The sequence below is a fragment of the Trachinotus anak genome, unplaced genomic scaffold (genome assembly GCF_046630095.1).
Source record: "Trachinotus anak isolate AG129_WGS33_773 ecotype Australia unplaced genomic scaffold, CSIRO_AGI_Tana_v1 ptg000012l, whole genome shotgun sequence".
Lineage (NCBI taxonomy): Eukaryota > Metazoa > Chordata > Actinopteri > Carangiformes > Carangidae > Trachinotus > Trachinotus anak.
The window spans coordinates 19,476,381-19,497,357 of NW_027273863.1; the positions used below are offsets into that span (position 1 = coordinate 19,476,381).

At 39.7% G+C, this 20,977-nt stretch overlaps 1 protein-coding gene across 4 annotated transcripts in view; it reads left to right on the forward strand.

Annotated features, from left to right (window-relative positions):
• Positions 1-20,977, forward strand: part of LOC139628518 (receptor-type tyrosine-protein phosphatase N2-like) — a 221,637-nt gene that overhangs the window by 119,549 nt on the left and 81,111 nt on the right. For all 4 annotated transcript variants that reach the window (XM_071490233.1, XM_071490236.1, XM_071490237.1 and 1 more), the window contains one exon: positions 1,832-1,896. In XM_071490233.1, the coding sequence (XP_071346334.1) occupies positions 1,832-1,896 (65 nt within the window). The remainder of the gene's footprint in view (positions 1-1,831; positions 1,897-20,977) is intronic.

The following is a 20,977-nucleotide window of genomic DNA, read 5'->3' on the forward strand; positions in this document are numbered from 1 at the left end:
GTGATGTCACAACAAAACAGTCACTGCTCTCAACCATGCCCCAAGCCCCGCCCACCTGTACCCATCATCCAACCTTGCAGGATTGGGTTTCTCTGAGTGTTTCCCTGAAATCTGTTCAGCCAATCAGAAGAGAGGCTCATAGTCTCTTTTCTGATTGGCTGATGGTTTTTGGTTCTCAGATGGTTTTTGGTTCTTAAAACCACAAATATATCGTCTCGTGGATTTCAACATTTCAAATAAAAATACTGGTAAAGTGTAAACTATGGGGCCTTTAATATCTCCACCCTAAGTTTTGCTATGTTGTAGATACTGGAGAGGTTTGTGTTTCTTTGCCAGTTGGTGAATGATGTGGTTTTCATTGTTGTACAGAGCTACTCATTTAAACAAGGGTCAAGGTCTGTGGTTACACAACACATACCATAAATTGACTGGAGAATTAAGGTCTGACAGAGTGAAAGACTAATTATAAAGGCTGGTGGTGAATTAGGAGGACTTCAGCAGAGTCAAGGCTCACTATTTGCATATCCTTCATCTGCCTGGTGTGTCAACAAAGGAGACCCACTGTCTGTCTCCACACCGGTGTATTCAGATGCAAAGCAAAGTGAATGTAATTATGTAGCTCTTTTTTTTTTTTTTCAAATTTCATAACATTTTGTTCTGGGTTTAATATGTGCTCCACCATGAATTTCAATTGTAGCCCTCCATTTGTTTCCCCTTTAAGGTGATGAAAAAATAGAGCTCTTTGAAGGATTTAATTCTATTTGTGTGGAAATTTGTTGTAATATTTGCCCGGCGGCAGGTCAGGTTAAAAATTCATATTTCATAAAGTGAAGATATGCTACAGTAATAGCTCATTTGGTTCTGCAACGGCGGCATTTATTGTCAAGCCCTGTGGACGTATTGTTGGTCTAATTTAGCAAACATTTGTGTTTGCAAACATTTGTGTGTGCTAAATTAGCGCTCACATGATAACTCCAATGACATTGCCACCTTCACCCTCCACCTGTCTGCTAAAATCTGAAGGTCAGTGTTGGCTAGGTATCTCTATTCAAAGGATAGCTGCAGTGATGTGGATTTAGAAATGTTGGAGTGGGAACAAAGAGCAGAAATTCACCAGTGGATGAAAACATGAAAGAAAATATCTGTCTAACTGAACTTTAACTAAAGCTTCATAAAATGGTTGAAATTGCACTCAAAAGCCAGTTTGACCATTTACCAGCTTTACAGTGTGATTTTAACTGAAGTAGTGCTCACATGATAACCTCAAAGATAAAGCTGTTTCACTGCTTGAAACAAACTGCATTTCTGAGGCCTTTGGATGAAGGAGGTTCTGGTTCTGCTGTATATACGTTGTGTGTTTAAAGCTCAGGAGGAAGGACGACACATTGATTTTCTGTGGATCAGTCAAGCGCTGAGTTTCAATGCTGGTTTGGTGGAATTTGTGCCATTGATTAATGGTACCTACTGTACACACATGGTTGCATACTGCATGTTATTGTAAGCACCAGGAATTAATCAAATTTTAAAGTTTATCCAGTGTAAAGTGCATTATACAAGATGTTGAAGAGAAAAGTTGGTTCTGTTTTGTCTGCTAAGCGTATCAACTAGTTTTATGTGATTGTCTATTTTGTTCTGTATAGATTGTTGTTTGCTTTAAAACTGACCTAATTTAGCTTCCTTTACCAGGCCTGAGCTTCCTGTGTCTGCTTCTATAGATGCAGGTTGAGAAAATATCTGATATTATTTCTTTCAGAACCTTAAAAAAATCTGTGTGTGACATTCTCAGTTCATTGATGATTGTTGTTTTTTCTGTGTTCTTTTCTTACTGTAGTTCAGCAGAAAGTGGCTTTGGAGAAGGAAACCAAGCTCAGCATCCTGGAGGCTGGGGTCGCTGATGTGAGTACAGTTGAAACTTTCTGCAATTTAAATCAAAGTTTCAGGTGATCACAAGTAATGGTATCAGTTTCCAACCCAGAAATTTATGAAAACAGAATGAGAATCATCTCACAGTACACAGCCTAAGATATGTGGAGTTTTGAAAAAAGTATCACACAAGAACCCTGCATCATCATCATGTGCCTCGGGAGCGTCTTCCTTCTGCTTTGCCTTCAGGAACAACGCATTCCAGTGTCATCAGTTCTTGAGACATGTCCGAAATAGCCACGTTTCTTTTAGATAATAGTTTCTGGAAGTATTGGGTTTGTGGCAGTCTTTCCTAGGATGAAATTGTTGGATTTCCTTTCAGTGTATGGTATCTGTAGAATCCACCATTTTTGTTCATCACCAACTTTAAGGCTCCATATCTCAAAGCCATACAATGTTACTGGCCCGACGAGACTCTTGAGCTGGTGTATCTTGGTTCCAATGCGCACAGATCTATTGCTACAGATGTTCCAGAATTTTGTTTGCGTGCTATCACTAGCTTTCACCTTATTTCCTTGCTGCAGTTGTTTCGGTCATTTAGTTCTGCTGCAAGGCACGTAAAATAGAATGCTTCTTCTTTCTTGTTGTTCCAATGTAGATGTCAGCTTGAACTGCAGTTTTACGAACCACATTCCAAATCCATGGGCATTTGTGTTGTTGTAACAGCCTCCACTCCTCTGGGAAGGCTTTCCAAAGATTTTGGAACCTGGCTGGAGGGATTTGCTTCCATTCAGCCAGAGGAGCATTAGTGAGGTGTGTGATGAAGCCTGGCTCCCAGAGGTGCTGGATGGGGTTGAGGTCAGGGCTCTGTGCAGGCGAGCCAGATTCTTCCACATCAAACTGGTAAAACCTTTTACTTATGGAGCTGGCATTGCACAGCGATATTATCACCTTCCCCAAACTGTCACAAAGTCAGAAGAACTTTTTTGCTGAAAATACAATTTGTAAGCTGTATCATTAAGATTTCCCTTCATTACAATCAAAGGAGCTATTTTTAAGTTTTTCTATTGGTATATGTTTACATTAACAGCTGTTTACTTAAATGTTGCAAGTTCAGCATCAAACTTTCTCATCAAGATCTGTGCAAAGCAACCCTTAAGTTAAGGCTTGTTTCGCTTCTATTTCTGTTACTTATTTTGTTCTATTGGAGCTAGCATGCTAACTAGCTAGCCCCAGTCCAGCCAAACTATCTAATCAATTTCCAATACCAATTTCCAATAATTAAGCCTCCAGTCTGCCCAGAAGTATAGCTGCTCAGAGGACATTTTATAACCTCTTGTAATTTAAACACAACAATGGCTGAAGCTCTTGGCAAGACCGGTAAGTAAACAGCTAAAATTAAAATTTTCAGGTCTATTTTTTTTGAGTGTCTGACGAACCAGAATACATTCACCTTCCTTGTCTTTCTTTATCTCGCTGTCACTAACTAAGTTGAACATCCTTTATAATTGTAAATAAATACACAAAATAAGTGAGTAACATTTCATCAACAACATATAACATTCTTAATGTTTGATGCCTTCTCCATCTCTGCCACCACTCAGTCTCTCTCCCCCACTGGTTTTCATCTCTTAGCATTGCTATTCTCCACCATCTCTGTGGTAAATAGGCTGCCGAGAATCTGCACTTGCCTATTGATTCAAGAGTTAGTCTGTACCGATGATGGCACGCCATTCACAATGCTTATCAAAGTGGGGTCTGAGAGAGAGAAATGGTTGGAAAAGGGTGAAGGAGGGAAGTGAGGAGAATGAGGGAGAGAGAAGCTTGGAGGATGGAATAGAGGGTCTATCAAGGTGATCGATACCTAGCTGCAAACAGGAGCAAAGTATGGCCAATCGAACCTTTGTTGTAAGAGAGAGAGAGAGAGAGGGAGAGAAGCAGAGAAAATCCCTCCATCACAGGCTGGCAGATAGAGGAAAAGCAAAAACAAGTCTGAGAGTCTCAACCTGAAACACAACATCCATCATAACCCCATACAGTGTTTATTATAGTTTTATCATACACTGTAAAATCAGAATATTAGCATACTACATCACTGCTGACAGGTTAAAAATACAAAAAAAAGAAGAGTTAGTTGCTCATGAATGCAGAGGAGACGATTTGTTTTGTTGCAGACATCCAAGCTCGACTCTGTGAGGAAATTTTGAGCAGGCCTGCAGCTTTGAGTGTTGCGTTTATTTGGCAGGCAGACAAATGAATTTTCATTTTCTCATCGATGCCTGTGTATATCTGAAACAAAGATAACCTGAAAATTTATTGATCCCTGTGGGGAAATGATGTTGTTGCAGCAGCAAAGGTAATGGGGAAAAATAGCATGCCATAAAACCAATAACGACAAAACAGTAGAACAGTGAAACAGAACGTAAATTACTGAGGGGTTGCATGAATTTGTTCACCTGACAATCCAGCATGCTAAGTGCAACAAATAAAAAGGAATTACATGGTGAGAGTATGTCATCTTAAACACAAATACAAGGAGATAAAAGTGCCATTTTCAAGGATTTCAAGGACACTTGATAATTTACTCAATAATGAGCAGTAAAGTGTAGTGTCACATGAGAGTAATTTTTGCCTCTATGAAATGTGAAGCATTGCATTGGGTAATCGTTAAAGAAAATAAAACTAATTATTAAAGGAACTTTGTAGTGGATAAATGTATACACTCGGAGAGACTCAAATAAAATGGTGGAGAACATATGGTAAAAAACACTTTATAGTGAATAGGGAGTAATTTCAAACACAGCTTTAACTTATTTATGGATGTGTTTTTGAAAGTAGGAAGTAGGTTTCAACAATCTGGTCATCAAACTAACAAAATAAAAATGATGATGAGAGCCTTTAGTTGAAGTAGTAAAACTGTGCAGATACTGGCTTAGACAGATTTTAAAGAGACTGAGCATACCTCACTCAACAGCTAGATCGACTGTCCACCAGCTGTGCAGCATGAATCTTAGCTCCAACCTGTCTCACTTTGAGATAATCGTCTCTCCAGCATGTGATAGTGTGCAAAAAAGCTAAATTTAATGCGGGACCAAGGCAGACCAGTCTGTTACTTGAAAGCTGGGACCGGGGCCCTTGCAGAACCAAGAAACTTCAAAACAAAACTTTTCTCTCCTGTGCCTGGCCGTGGTCCATATAATCCATCCTCCTTGCCAAGAAAGTTGGTAAAATGCATCCATCTGATCACAGCAGGTTTGTCTTGGTTCCAGCCAGTTATTGTTAAACATTACATAATAAATGTTAAACAGAACCATGACAATAGAATGGGACCTGACCCAAACCCAACTAACCAGAGGAAACATGGATCTGAATCGTTAAGTCCCCAGTCGGGTCTCAAGTCAGGTATTCCTGTGATGCCAGTTCATCTGATGCAAGTGCGCTCTGTCTGACCTAAAGCAAAGTTTCACATCCCCTCCCCATGTTTTCATGTTTGGCCACTAAAATCCTTTGATTACAGAGGATACATTTAGCTACATTGACACCAGGCACCACAAAATTAGTGTTTAATGCCAAAAGCTACATTAAATAGACAAACCAGCATGCCAAAATGACCAAATATCCTTTAGAGTCCCGTAAAAGCTGTAAATCTGAATCCGGCTGGCTTCAAAAGGCCACTGGCCTTTTATATTTGTATTAATAGTTTTCATTGATGATGTGAATGAGGGTGAGGAACCAGGCAGATTAGATGGCATCGGGGAGTCTTTCAGGTTCAGTCACTCCAGCAGCCAAAGTGTCATCCTTCAACAGCCTTCATGTCCACTCCAATTGTCTCTGAGTGAATCAGCATCTCCTGCTGTTCATTCTTCGTGGGTCATTTGTGATTCGTGACCACACTTCTAAAATTCTCACGTATGGTGTTTCTGAGAAATTGAGGCATTAATTTGCCCCTTTCTCATTGCTGTTTTTTCGTTCTTTGAAATTCAGGACAGCCAATGCATCGAAGCTTCAGTAAGAATATTAATGTGATGTGTTTACTGGAGATATCTGCTTTTGGAACCCTAAGTGCAGGCAATTTACGAAATAAAGGACACATTTGAATGAATCTGGGAAAATGCAATAAAAAAGACATAGAGGGAGCAGGATGTGTTAGATTGTTCGCAAGATATCTAAAAACAGTTTTGGATGTTATTTGTCTGAGAAACATTTATTGGTCTAAATATCAGTGGATTTGACAGCAATTGACAAGTACAGCTGTCAATACAGCATGCAACAGACTGTTACGATGTCTGCTTCTTGTTCTCTGCTTTTTTAATCAGTAATTCATATTCTCAAACATTGTGCATTGTAAATTCCTCCTTCCTTTTCAGGATGGCAGCATTTTGTCCTCACCATGTCACAAAGAGTTTAATGCTCTGAATCAAATTTTCAATCACAAAAAACACAATATGTTATCCTGTATATAACTCTAATAAATAAAATGAATGAAATAAAGAGAAGTTCTTATACTTAAAATGGGAGTATAGTTTAGTAAAGCCATTATTACCAAAAAACAACTCAAGGAGGAGGTTGTGGTGGATGGATGGGTCAACAAAACACAGGCATACGACCCAGGAGAGCAGTGTTCGATTCCCATGTGAAAGTAGCAGTTTATGTTGTTTCTATTATCCATGACCATTTGACAAAGTTAACCGCATTGTTATTATTATAACCGTGACAACAAAGATCATCTAATGTTAAGGAAGTACTTAATTTAACCCAACTCTTTCCCTAAACCTAACCAAGCCATGACCGTTATCATAGTAACCATGGCAACAAAAGTAGGGAAGCTGCTTTCAGTACAATCCATGTGTTTATTATTAACTATGACAACCAAGGTCTGCTGTGCCTGCCGTCGTAGGGGTACTATTTCAGCCAAACACTTCCATGGATCAAATCAGTCGTATCATCGTTTGGAAAAAAAACACATGTATTGCTGTTCAGGTTGGAGAACTGGTTGTTTAGTTGACACTGTCAGAGGGGCAATAATTCTACTTCATGTTTATTACTGGGGTGTTATGACCATTATATTGAAGGCTGTTTCTAATGTTACGTACGTCAGGCAAAATATTTGAAAGTCCAGTACAACACAACCACCCATGATCACATTTTAGACTGTCAGCAAAAACTTGAAATTTACAAGCTTCTTTAGAGTATAATTCATGGTGGAGCTGTTGTGTTAGACTGCATTATGTTCTACCTCATAAAGTATCCTGTGAGAGTGACAATATATGACATTAAATGATACATAGTCCTTTTCCGGCACAGTAGCATGTTGGTTGGATCAGGAGATAAAGACGCTTTTTAGTTAGTTTTTTTTGGTTCCATTGTTTCCACAGTGACTACTGTGATAGATTACAAGCCTTCATTAAAATCTCAAACATGCTCATTTAATTTCTTTGTAAAGGTTCACGCGACACGCTGCTGCTTGCGAAATGACTTCAGACTCCCTTCATTTTCCTCCAGGCTGACCGCCGTTACCTCACGTTGCTTCACGATTGAACACAGCCTCGCAGAGGCCACAGAAAACTCAGCACTGTTGTTTCCACACTGAGACTTGAGTCCAATTAAGAGAATGTGTGTGTGTAGGGAGGGAGGTAGGAGATAAGGTTGCCGTGGTAGCAACCAGATTATAATTGTCCTGGAGTGGCACTAATCCCCCTCCACCCTGACCGGCTCGCTTTGTTCACCGCAAATCAAGGTGCATCCAATCTGTCTGTTGGAAAGAGAGATTTCACAAATAGAGGGAGGCAGGAAGGAGGGAAGGAGCTGATGAAACAAAAAAATAAACAAAAAAATAAGCACAGTAGATTGCCCATTCCATCACCACTTAAAATCTCACGACAGCAGGCATGAACACTCGCATTTACACAAAAACACAGACAGGATAGTTGTTTCAGAGTGATTCAAGTCTTGAAAATTACAGCAGCTGATTTCACTGATTTGAACTGCGGCGGCGTAAACTCGTCAGAGAAATCAGCTGCTGCAGGTTTTGGTTTTCTTTTCTTATCTTTTCTTGAGTTTAAAAGGAGGACCCTGTTTTTACTTGTGAAAGTCAGTTCAGAAGAATACTTCAGTGATACTGCTAGAGTCTTGGAGATTACAAAAGGTTTTACAGAGAGCTAGCATTAAACACTAGGGGTGTTGAGTTTGAAAGACATAGGCTTTTACAAGGCAGGGAGGATCTAACAGTCTATAGGATCTAGTGTGCTTGGAGTGTGAACCGCACTATGGACTAAAAGTCAGGATATCACAGCTTCCGCTGCCTCAATTTGACCATTCTGTTTCTGTTTCTATGGTATGTCCACAGCATTGTGCAAGTGCAAAGCTAAATTGTTAGGAAACTTGTTTACATGCCTTTTGGATATCTCGTGTAGAGGACAAAATGCGTTAATGCAGGTGTACATGTATGTGTAAGGCATGGCTACGGGAATGTGACATCTGGAGGTCTCATTCACATCTGGTCATTGTGACTGGATCCCAGCTCGATGTAAAAGCAATCTGTACACTTTGGCCAAATGTTTAATGAATGGATAGCTCATCTGTTTTTTTGACTCTTTCTGAGACTTCACATTGCCTGTCAAAAAGCTACCGACAACCTCTTCCTCTGCATTATAAAAATAGGTGGAGTGCATACAGCAGCAAGGAGTACCAAAAACAAGTAGAGTCAAGTTCAGTCAGTACCATGCGAAGATAAAATGCAATAGAGAGGAGGTTGGAGTGGATGGTCCGGCGTATAAAGCCAATGACTTAAAAACAGGCGAACACAGTTCACCTCCTGTCTTCTACCAAGATTTCCCTAAACCCTGGCCTTGTGACCAAGGCTTAACCACAGAAGTGGCAAGTCAGAAAATGCTTAGATGAGTCTTTTTTGGAAGGAACTGTGGTCATTTGGGTATGATGCCTTTTTATGTCTTTTAGTTGTACTAGCATTGTTGCTGACCTTAGAAAGCCTTAATGATGACTTTATTCACCTCAGAAACTCCCAAAACATAAAGATATAGTCTCTTGAGGAGTTTGATCCTGTCTGTAATGCTCAAATTTGATGCTGCATGCAGGGCAAGTAATCTGAAATTAATATAAACACACACAAAACTACAAATCATATACATTTTCTTCTCATTTATCAACGAGTACAGCCTCTAACCGTACCTCAGATGCCTCAGTTGCCCAGTCCTAACCTTGGATAATGCCGCTCTAGTTGCCGACAGTATAAGCTCAACTTCAGCTAAAACTGTTTCACTTGTTTAAACACAACTGTTCACTAATCTTTTCATGCAACAAACAGATAAAAACTCCCTGTCCAATTTGTGCTTTAGTCACATTATCCAGTGCATAGTGATGGAATGTAATCTCCACATAATCCGTTTCCACACCAGATAATCTGGATTTCAGAGTTCATCCTCGTTTCACAATATTGCAGGAGATCTTATTGAATAGAATTTCTCACCCTGGCAGCATTGTTTGTTGCCTTGCTCTGCCCACTGAGCCACAATGAACGGCTTTCATAATGATGTCACTGAGAATATATTCTTGTCTGTGGTTTCAGTGGTTGTGGGGGAGAGCAGAGTGATAGCATCAGTCGTAATGACACTGTATTGTTGTTTGCTGCCTACCCAGGTGTCTGAAAACAGAGCTGGATTTGAATCAGAATATTCATGAAGCAGAGAGACACACACTGGATCAAGGTTGTCTGTTCACCACAGCGCCTTGTTCCACCTGTAATTTTCATCACAAAGAGGGAAATAAATCAGAGACGAGCAGAACAATGGCATGCGTATGAGCTTGTATACATACGTGCATACACTATGTACCTCCATGTGTAAGCGTGAAAGTGCACCTGAGTGTGCATTTGTCTCCGTGTGTGTGTTTGTATGGGACACTTATGCATCCATCTGCATCTCCTGCCATAGATATTCAAATGGCTCCATGTGAAAAATTGAATTGAGAGGCTGTTGAAGTGCTGGCTCCTCTTTCTCTCTCTGGCCGAGACACGGCGCCCGAATGGCCTTTGATATGGTAATGACAGCTCACCGCCGGGGCCCTAAGGGCCAGATGCATGCTGGGATATATCCCAGGTGTCTGTCAGACTGTGTGGTCTATCTGGTTACAGAAGACAGTTTGCTGCACATCTGCAAGGAGCAGAGCTTGTTACCACGGCCACTGAGGTCACAGTGTATTTTGATTTTTGAGTTAATTATATCAAATTTTAATAACATTTTCTGTCCACACTTTTTTGTGTGGATCCAGAATTTTTAAAAATAGCTTTTAACCACATGAGAAGGATAGGTTTGATTGTTTTTCACTATTTTCTCATGAACTACTTCATTTACTGGCATGAAATAATTCTGACATGTGCAGTAGTGCAATACTTTCAATTTCAGTGCAATCCCAGTCCAGCTTACCACACCTAAAATTTCGAACTATTCAAAATATGTTTCTATTCTAATAACAGATATAGAGGATTTGGTTGCCTCTGAGTGATTTCTATTAGAAGACTATAACAGTTTATATTCTGAGTCATCTGGAAGATACTCAGCTGTGACTGTTGTCTCGTGTCTATTGATTTATAGATTTAGTTGATTACTGATGATTAAAAAAAGAGATAAGACTTAAGAGTTGTATTATCTGATATTCCTGATAATATTTGTGATTATTTAGCGATGACCCTTCCAATTATATTATTATAATATTAAGTGTGGCTGTATATGTGTCTATGTGTGTAAATGAGATTAACATAATAAATTAACATTCATTTTATTAAGTTTACTTTGATTTAAACATATATATACATATATATATATATATATATATATATATATATATATATATAGTTATATATACAAAACATGACACTAGGTAACAGAAATAAAACAGATGTGACAGAAGAGTTCAAGGAGCCATCGACCTCCCTTCAGAGCTTCACTTGAGAGTGTCAGTGGACCTTGGTGGTATTTCAAAGGCTCTTCCACCATAACCACTATTTTTCAACAGTGTTGTTGTGTTGGCAAAGACACTGATTTAGATCATCAATCAATCTTTTCCTATTTGTCCGTCTTTATGGCAACACTAAACCCAACTGTGATTTATCAGTGACTTCAGATAAATGCATGAGCCTCTGACAGCTGGTATAATGTCAAGTCTGGTCAGGACTGATTACAGAAAAACTTAATTTAAAACCTCAAATTAAAAACAAAAGTTAAAAACAGACATAAGAAATGATCCAGCATTTCGACATAAGTCAAAATGAGTCAGTTTTTGCTTGGTTTCGGACCAGACAAGAAGGTTGATTAAACAATAGGCTGTCAGTTAAATCTGCTTTAGAACTGGGACAGTAGTGGTTGCTACGAGCAACAGTATGCTCAGCTGAAAGCAACGCAGATCTCATAGATCAGGGTGGATGCTCAAAACAAAGTAAAAAAAACGGGTGACTTTAACACTGGAGACTGCAGTTTGTGTTCTGTCTCCTACCAATACTCATCAGCAGTTACTTTAAACTGTGAAAATGATCTGTCCTTAACATTAAACATGAGATTTCAGTCACTGAACTAATACGAAAACAGTTTATTTTGGAACTGCTACCTCTTTTGTCGTTGTTGCTCCAGTAGTTTAGCAACACTGCTGGAGGCAAACCGTCTGCCCAACTGCGGCTCTGTTGCTTTAATAGAAATCAATGGCAAAATTAATGTTGACGTAACTTAATTAAAATGCTACACGTACTCCCTTTAAGAACACTCAGACAAGAAAAGTGTGCTTTCCTTGTTATCCCAAGTTTGTCAGCACAGCTTAGTGTCTCCACGTTCAGCCGAGCCTGTTTTGGACCTGGGCTGGATTCGTCTCTGTGCTGTGGTAAAAGCACACATCATTCTGACTGCTAGCTACATTTCAGCAGACTGGCAGGCTACGTAACAGGGGCTGCGGATGCCCGCTGGGCTTTCTGGCAAGCAGCATGGCACTACAGACAGCTGGCATACAACACACCCACACACCCCCTCTCCATTTTCCCCAGGTGCTAAATGGGCTGTTAGGTACAGTTGAGGTCATCCAGAAAAAAAAAAAAAGGTAGGAAAATGAAAGCCCTGAATTTTCAATACACCTCGACGGTCTGGATCTCTCGTTCACTTGGTCAGCATGTACTCTCGAGAGGCTCCGCTGTAGCAAAATAAGGTGCTGCAGTGTGTAACGACAACAGCATCAAGTCTGGTATTATGCACCTGTAGGTTCAGTCTAATGTGAATACCAAGCTGTAATTTAGAGTGGAGGACACACTGCAACACTGTTGTCTGTACACATCATTGAGCAAATGGCCTGATACTCTGAAATGGCCCGTCTCATTAACTACTTCTCACGCCTGATTAGCCAGTGGCATCTTGGTATGATAGTAGGCAGCCGGTGTTGTCCACTCACTCGTTAACATAAACAATATCAGCAAATGTAGAGGAAGAGCAGGTTGTGTGTGTGTGTGTGTGTGTGTGTGTGTGTGTGTGTGTGTGTGTGTGTGTGTGTGCATGTGTGCGTGTTCTGAGTCATTCTTGACTTTGGAAACAGTTTGGCAAAAGAGAAATCTCAACTCAAGATCTTCAGATTGATTTTCAGGTTTAGTTTGCTAATTTTTCTATATTTTGTCAAACATTAAGTTTTACGAGTTACGAGTGTCTCCAGAAATAGTGCACCTACATTAGTTGTCGTGGTTACAATAATAAACAGGCAGGCTGTACTGACAGTGGTGTACCTACCCCGTGTTGTGCATGAACACGCTAACTGAGCGACATTCATTGAACGCGCTCATTCTTTGATGAACGATGAATGGAACATGTTGGTTTTTCTTGTCTGCAAGTTCATCTTTTTGGACTGCAAAGTTTATAGTTCAACGTTATAGTTTGTGAACTTCGTGTGAAGTGAACTTCTAGCTAACTCTTGCAAAGCGTAAACTTGAACAACACTGTACCTACCTTTGTCACCATAATAATGGTCATGGCTTGGTTAGGTTTAGGAGAAGATTCGGGTTTTTGGGTCAAAATAAGTACCTCCTCAACATTAGACAATCATTGGTTACAATAATAACAATGTGGTTAATTTTTGGAACAGTAATGGATAATAGAAACGACTTAAACAGCTACTTTCACATGGGAATCGAGCACCGCTCTCCTGTGTCATATTCCTGTGTTTTGTTCAACCGGTCCATCCACCTCAACCTCCTCCTGACATAGTCTTTGTTGCTCTATAAACTACATCACCGCACTTTTCCCTTTGCTCCTGTCATAATTACTGTGACTAAATGTCGCCTAGCAACAAAATGTAACTATGGGTCATAATAACCTGCTGCACAGATGAACTATGCGCTCGTTTTTTAAAGGAGGACAGTTTGGTTAAATGGTGAATCTAAATCGCTCATAGGTGTGAAAATGAGAGTGAACAGTTATCTGTCTCTATACGTTGGTCCTGTGATGGACAGGCAACCTGTCTGAAGTGTTACCCCGCCACAAGCCCAGTGTCAGCTGAGAGGGGCTCCAGCCACCTTTGACCCTTAAAGGATGAGCTGTATATGACAGATGGATGCATATTTTACTTAGAATTTCATTTAAAATTGAATAAAGCTTCGAAGAAGAGTTGGGAAATGCAGATACAGAATATGTGAGAGATGGGTTTAAAAATAGATCTTTTTCTTAACAACATATAACAAATATCAAAATAACTATATAGACAGAGAGAGAGAAATAGTGCATAATGCGCATGTTTCTGCAAATTGCTCGGTTCTTATTTTTGCGTTATTGCTTTGTTTTTCTTCCTCTGCACATCTGCTTTCCCCAAGTCCCTTCTCCTCCAGGTCATAGTAACAGCAGCGCCACACACTGCGTGGCATCTGCAGCTAAAGGTTCCTGTTAGCTGGGAGGCTGGCTGCTCGTCTGTGGACACTGACAGGCAGGCTCAGAGACGCTTTTACCCAGGCACATCGCTCCCCGGGTGGGCACACGGAGGTCTGTCAGCGACCGCAGGCTCAGCCGTAATTACCCCCACCCACCTCAGCGACCATTACAAGCTCCCTAGAATATCTCCCTCCCTCCATGGGGTTAGCAGAATGCATCACAGGTCTGGCTGATGTGCACTGCCGTCCTGCAGCTGACAGACAGAGCTAATGTGCAATGGTGGACTGATCTGTTTATACAGCTGTGGTGTGGGTGTGTGCAGGTGGCGTGCAGAGAGCTGCCTGTGGAAATGTAGAATGCATGCACATGTATAATCACATACATTTCACTCACATCCTTCATGAACATTTACAGAAATACACACAAACCTGCAGAGGAATAAACAGACTCCATAAATAAATTGCATCCTTGTGAAGACAAACCTGCAAATATACTGTTGCACTGAAACCATATGTCGATGAATCAACTTGTCAATTGGAATTTTTATGATTTTTCAGTCATTTATCAGGCTTAAATCCCAATGACTGGCTGGTTCCAGTCTCTCAGATTAGAAGATTTGCTGCCTCTTTGTATTTCATCTCATTGAAAATTGAATAGATTCATGCAATGATGCAATTTGATAACATCAGCTTGAGCCTTAGGAACTTTTCATGGTCATTGTTTTAACTTTTTACACACAAATGAATGTTCTAAAAATAATCAATTATGAAAATAATTTATTGCTTAATAGCGCCTATTAATTTTTGCTTAATGTATTTGACATCAGTGCAAAAACCACACAAAGCCAGAATAGACAGTTCAACCTTTGTCAGGCAAGATCTCAGAAACTGACACACACTCAGAAACACGCACACAGAGACATGTCTCCCTACAGCAGTACGGTCTTTGTTCCACAGAAACAGGTGAAGGTGAATATCAGACAGTTTTGTGAGTGTTCCTCCCACTCACCATTGGTGACAGCCTTAAGTTTCATTGTACCCACTACACTCAATAAACACCACCGCTCGGCTCGGCTGCAGTACCTCAGATACAAACTCTACTGGCACAGGAAAATAATACTGATATTATACTTGACCAGTATATATCTAGGGTTTGTGAGCATATATCAATGAAATCTGTAAAGCTCTGAAAGGAAAGAGATATCCTTCACTTTCGAAAAAGCACCCATTTTCTTCTTCAAAGGCAAAGCAAAAATTTAAACAGATTCTACTCAGGAGTTAAAACTTTCCTATGTTCTGCATTTTAGAGATATTGAACTGTAAAAATTGTAAATCTCGTACATCATTCTAGTGGATTGTTATTTCTCCAGATGCACCTGACAAATTCACCACTGTCAACCAACATTATGATTTCTGTTGCCTTCACAGAGTAGACAGCAGGTTGGGTGACTGCAAATTTTAAAATTTACATTTTGACATTAAACAGTTACTTTCTATCCAGAGACTCTTCCTGTGACCAAAACAGCAAAATAAAGCATCAATCTGATGATAAAGGTAACAAAATCTCTGTTGCCGGACTGGTGTGTGGCAGATTAAGCCTAAAAACAGACAAAATGCAGCAACTACATTCATTATTATTTCTGCAGTTTGATCACTCAGACTGAGCTGAATGCACTAGAAAAAGTGTCACTTCCCTTACAGCCTCCATTACATACCTGCAGTATCTGCTCTTGAAAAGCCTGCTGAGAGCCACTGGGACTCAAAGGTCACCGACGATATCGTACTGTGTGGCCTGTCTCCTTTGCCACTCGTCACTGCATGTGCGCTTAGGCATTTGTTGTCTGCTACAGGTAAAGAATCAGTTTAACTGTTCACAACTGGTGCCACAGCTGCTATACTGGATTTATTGAGGCCTAATGAATTCGTAATGGCCGGGGGGGGGGGGGGGGGGGGGGGGGGGGGTTAAAATGTATGCATTTAAATATTAAATAGAACCACAAAATTATATTGTGGGCAATTTTGTGATAATTATGTTCCTTAACTTTTACTTCCGTGACATTATTACATGAATAGTGATACTAATAGACAAGTTAGTCAGTGAGTAAAACAATGTATTTAAGGTACAAATTTGCGTTTGTTTGTGGGTAAAAAAAATTCTGCCTTAAATCACAGAAGAAATGTAATTATTCTTCTAAAACGACAGATGCAACAGTGGTAGGTATAAAATCAATTATGAAGTCTAACAAAACAGTCCGAGCTCAAGGTCCTTAAAATATCTTTCTCTGAGCTTTTAACCACATCAGATGGTTTTCTTCAGATGATGTATTTTGCTCTGTTGACATCTGAGCTCAGTAGCTGTTGTAATTTAGCACTGACTGGTTTACAAATTTAAGATGAAAGTCATTTATTGGCTTTGGAAACCATATTTTGACAGTACAGTCCAAGAACTTCCACTGATATTACTTTTTTTTCATTTGTTTGTTTTTGTTTTTTTCAGTTGTCATGGAAACAGATCTGAATGCTCCTGAAAAAGCTTTACCTTGAGCATGATTATTTTTAAGGTCAAGAATTAACTTAAATTCTTAATTAAAAAAATTAACATTTTATGTTGTTTGTGTTCAAGACTTGGATTTATTCTCTGTAAAACTGCAACGTGTATGAACAGTGATACACAAACAAACTTGATAATTAGAAATGAGATCTTTTTAGCTTTGATTAGTGATCAGCAATACTGCATTGATTGATGAGATGATTGTGCAAATTATCTAGAATGAATTTTCCTTAGTGATGTTGTTTACTCACATTTACAGTCACAGCAGCAAACCTGACTCCTCTCATTTGTTCAGTTGCTACTCACCATTGGGTTGTTCCTTGTGCATATAATGGACTATTTAATTCATATTATAGTTGTTTGTCTTCCTCCTGTTGGCTAATGTAGCTGTTCTCAGTCACAGCATGAGCTGTGTGGTGAGCAATTAGCAGGGATTAATCCCCCCCTTCATCATATCACTGTTAGTGCCTGTGTTTCTCTGCTGATCACAAACAGTGGGGAATGCTTTTCTATGCTGATGACAACCAAGTCGCTCGCGACGGTGGGTCAAATCTGATCCACCATTAGAAGTATTATAAAGTGAAGCAGGTTAACCTGGAAAAGAAAGGGAAAGCAACACAACCCTGAACAATACCTGTAACTGTTCACTTAAAGTGCTTTGTTAGGCATGAGAAGTAAATCAGAACATCAGAATATGCTTTCCTGGGATTTCATGTCCAGATTTATGATTTTAAAGAATGAGTAATGGATCTCCTCAAATCAAGTAGCGTGTGAGCTGGCAAATTTTTATAGTGCATGAGGCTGTTTTTATGGTAGCCAGGGCTGAAGGCATTATGTTTTCTGGTTGTCCATCTGTCCGTCTGATCATCCTGAACATGATATCTCAGTAACACCTTGAGGGAACATCTTTCAATTTGGCACAAACATTTATTTGGATTTTATTTGGTCACCGGGAAAGTTTGGTTGTAACTTAAAAATTCATAGACAAATTATGTCACAATTTAACTCAAATGTCCATTAGGATAAAACAAAGTGATGGCATTTTAAATCCAAATGGTTAAAGGTCAACTTCTGACATCATAAAGTTCTGCAAAAATACCTGTGGTCATTATTCAAGATTGTGACCATATTTCCTGCAACTTGGCTGATTGGCGGAGGCTTACAACCACAAGGCACTAACTGTAGTTTCAAGGTTGTTTGTTAATTTAATAACTTCACAAAGTCACTTATTTGTGAAAGTCTAAGTTTCATTATTTTTACTTTTCAGACAGACCACAAGAGAAACCATGACAAAAGACATGGTGGAACAGGAGCTGACATAAAGTGGGTGTAAATTCACCATCTATCTAATCCAGCTTTGGTTTCTTGTGAACACCACTAATGAGAGTGTTAATAAAAGTATAGCTTGTCTTTTGTGTGTTTTTGGCTTCATTAGTTCACAGTGAGCCACGAAAGACGAGGAGAAGGAAAGTGATGAGAATCTCATGGTTTTCTTGGTCCACTAAGCAATCACAACAATACATAATGGTACAAATTTTTAAAGAAAGCTTAATGTACCAAACATTATTGCACTTCAATCACTGCTACTGCTGTTCTCAAGCAGTTTTGCTCTTTTAAAAGTGCTCTCCAGGCAAACAACCCGGTGCACAAATAATGTTTTCGATCGAGCAATCTCCCATAGGTCTGACCTTGGCTGCTTTTATCAGGTGATGAATACTTTGAAAAGATTGCATTGTTTTCCAGACCAGTGCCACTGCTTTTAAGCCAGCTCCCAAACACTGCAATCATTTCTACCTTAAAGCAAAAAAAAAAAAGGAAAGATAAAAGATAATACCTGATTGTAGATTTCTGCAAATTGATCATTTCATCCTCGTATGGAGAAAGAGGGAAAAACGATGTGAATGTTGATGGAATTTTATCTGTTGTCTCTCAAAGGACATCTAAGACAATCCCCCCCCCCCCACACCCTTGAAATCTCTGGTTTGCCTGCGCTTTGTAGATGCTGAGACATATCAGAGGGTGAATAATTAAATTGTCTGTGTTTTGATAATACTTACGAACACCCAGTGTCTAACACCCACCCACCATGAAATGAGAGTGACGCTCAGTGTATTGGATGAATACCTGTCTTCGAGGTGTCTGTCACGAGCGGATGATCGCCAATCAATTAGAAAATGCCATGATGGAAAGTTAATTAGAGCATTCACTGCAATGAAAATAGAAGGTTGGCGAGATGCGTCTTGTTTATCTGGTACCGCAATACCATAAAAAATTAAATTACCTACTTTTTAACATGTGGAAAAGGCAACTCCTCTGGTGAGGCACTGGCTCACAGACATTCAAAGACGTTAGGGTGAAAGCCGCACAATCTTTAGAATAGAATCTTTTAATTTTACAGTCTGTGAATGTTTTGGCACATCTGGTCTTCTATAGAATAAAAGTGAGTAATCATCTGACTGTGTTTCAATTACAGAGTTCAAAGGGTAATAGAGTTGGTCAACAAGTCATTCATAGACAAGATCATTATATCTACACTTTGAGGGTGTGTTCAGACTGAAGTGAGTTTTAGTGAAAGTTCAGACAAATTTACTGCATATGAAGTCAAAGCAAAGACACGAGTTGATGCAAAACTTGTGCAAAAAGTCTTTTTTTGAGGCTTTATGGATCTAATTCATAAATATCGAAGAAAATGAAAAAAAAATAGAGGAGTTCTTCCTAAGTTTTGGGATCCGTCAGAGTCTGAGGCTGTCAACATATACAAACATACTGCAAACACACACTGTTGCTGTGTGCACAGTCCAGCACATCAAAAATCACAAAGCAGAAAAAACATCTGGATGCTTGCTTTTAAATTAAACAAAACGTGTAAAAAAAACACTTAAAATATACATCTGAGTTACAAATACAACATTCACCAAGTCAAGTAGAGAAGAACCTAAATTTATTATAGATATGATAGAGTACATGTGAACTGATACGAAAGTAGACCAGGGGTTTTCAAAGTCTGAGCCTCCCCTCAGACAAACCTTGGAAATAGGATCTCCTCACCCAGTCTAAGTTTACTTGCTTCATTTTGCCCAATTCTTGGATGTCTTTGGGCTGATGATTATGTTATTTGATCCCATAGACACTCAACAGTTGAGCCAAGATGGCTTAATACTGTTGTTTGACATGACTTGAAACTAAACCAAATACCTAAGTAAGGTCTGTCGGAAGGCTTTTATTTTACTATTTTCCCCACTTTTCCAGTCAGAAACTGACTGGAAAAGTGGGGAAAATAGTAAAATTCCCCAAAACTACTGTATCTCTGAACTAAATCGCACACATTTAGGCTAATTTACGTGATCTTCTTTTAAGAACTAATATACTAACTTGTAATTTTTTTCCCTTCCATCCATTGAGGCTCCCCTTTAACTGTGTGGAGCCTCCCACTTTGAAATCCTCAGGTCAAAAATTGCAGAAAAGAAAAGTTTGTAACCATTGTTACCTGAGTAAATGTGTAGAAAAAACCCTCTGTGAAAGTCATATGTGACAAGTTTGCAATAAGCATCGAGCTCACAAAGAAAAAGTCTACAATCAGAGAAGACACTGAGGCTGCAGGGAGCCACGGTGTATATAACCTGAAGCCCTGGAGCATGTGAGTTAAATAAATAAATAAAATAATGAACTACATAATTAATACTCTCTTTTTCTATGCAGTAATGTAGGATTTTTTAAAGATTAACAACCTCAGTTAGTCAACATGTTTCATTCCAAACTAGATGTAGTTGCACCAGAAAATGCAATGCCGTTTTTTACACCTGAAGGTAATAAATGATTAAACAAAAATGTTCTTTAAGGTGAACAGAGAAGACAGATATGGCTGTTCATTAGATGAAACTGCAATCATTTATTCTTACATAACAAATGTGTTGTCAGGCTTGTCCTCAAATTGCCAGAGCTGCCAACAGGTTAGATCAAGATGAGTGGTATTCCCACTTCCTTACTGATCATTAGTCCACTAAGCTGAGGGGACAGGTTGGGATCCAGCCAATATTTCAGTACAGTTAGATCTTCAGATCTTGTTGTCGGTGCTGTGCTAAAATATGGCTTCACCAGTAAACATCTCTGAAAATCATTCATTATATTGTTCAAAGTTCACAGCGTATTTGCCTTTCCCCTCTCCATCCTCACCCCTCCTCGGCCGGGGTCACACCACATTACTCAGGCTGTAAATCCCCAGCACCTTGTCCAGACGCTTCTCTCCCGGCGAGTGCTGGCCGCCAGCACGCGCCGTCTCATTAGCATTGGCTCGGTTTCCTCAGATTAGCTATAATTAAACTGTGAAATTGGAGCCGTTACCTTAAGTCAGGACACGGCGAGGACACCATGAGCTTGGTGACAGCGCCGTGCGGGACACTGGAGGGGGGGAGGAGGAGAGGGGGAGAAGGGCAACGCTGCCATCCTGGCTCACTGCCACCGGTCCTCCCCTCTGCTTTCAGAGAAACAGACGGCCAGTTCATGAAATGGGGATTCCCAGTGAGTGGCCTGGTCCAGGATCAAGTTTCAGCATTGTTGGTGTTGGTGCGTCTGTTTTTGACCTTTTTACTGCAGCCAGGGGAAGTCACTTAAACCTACTACTGATACAGTTGTATACACATACACACACTGACCAGTACAAA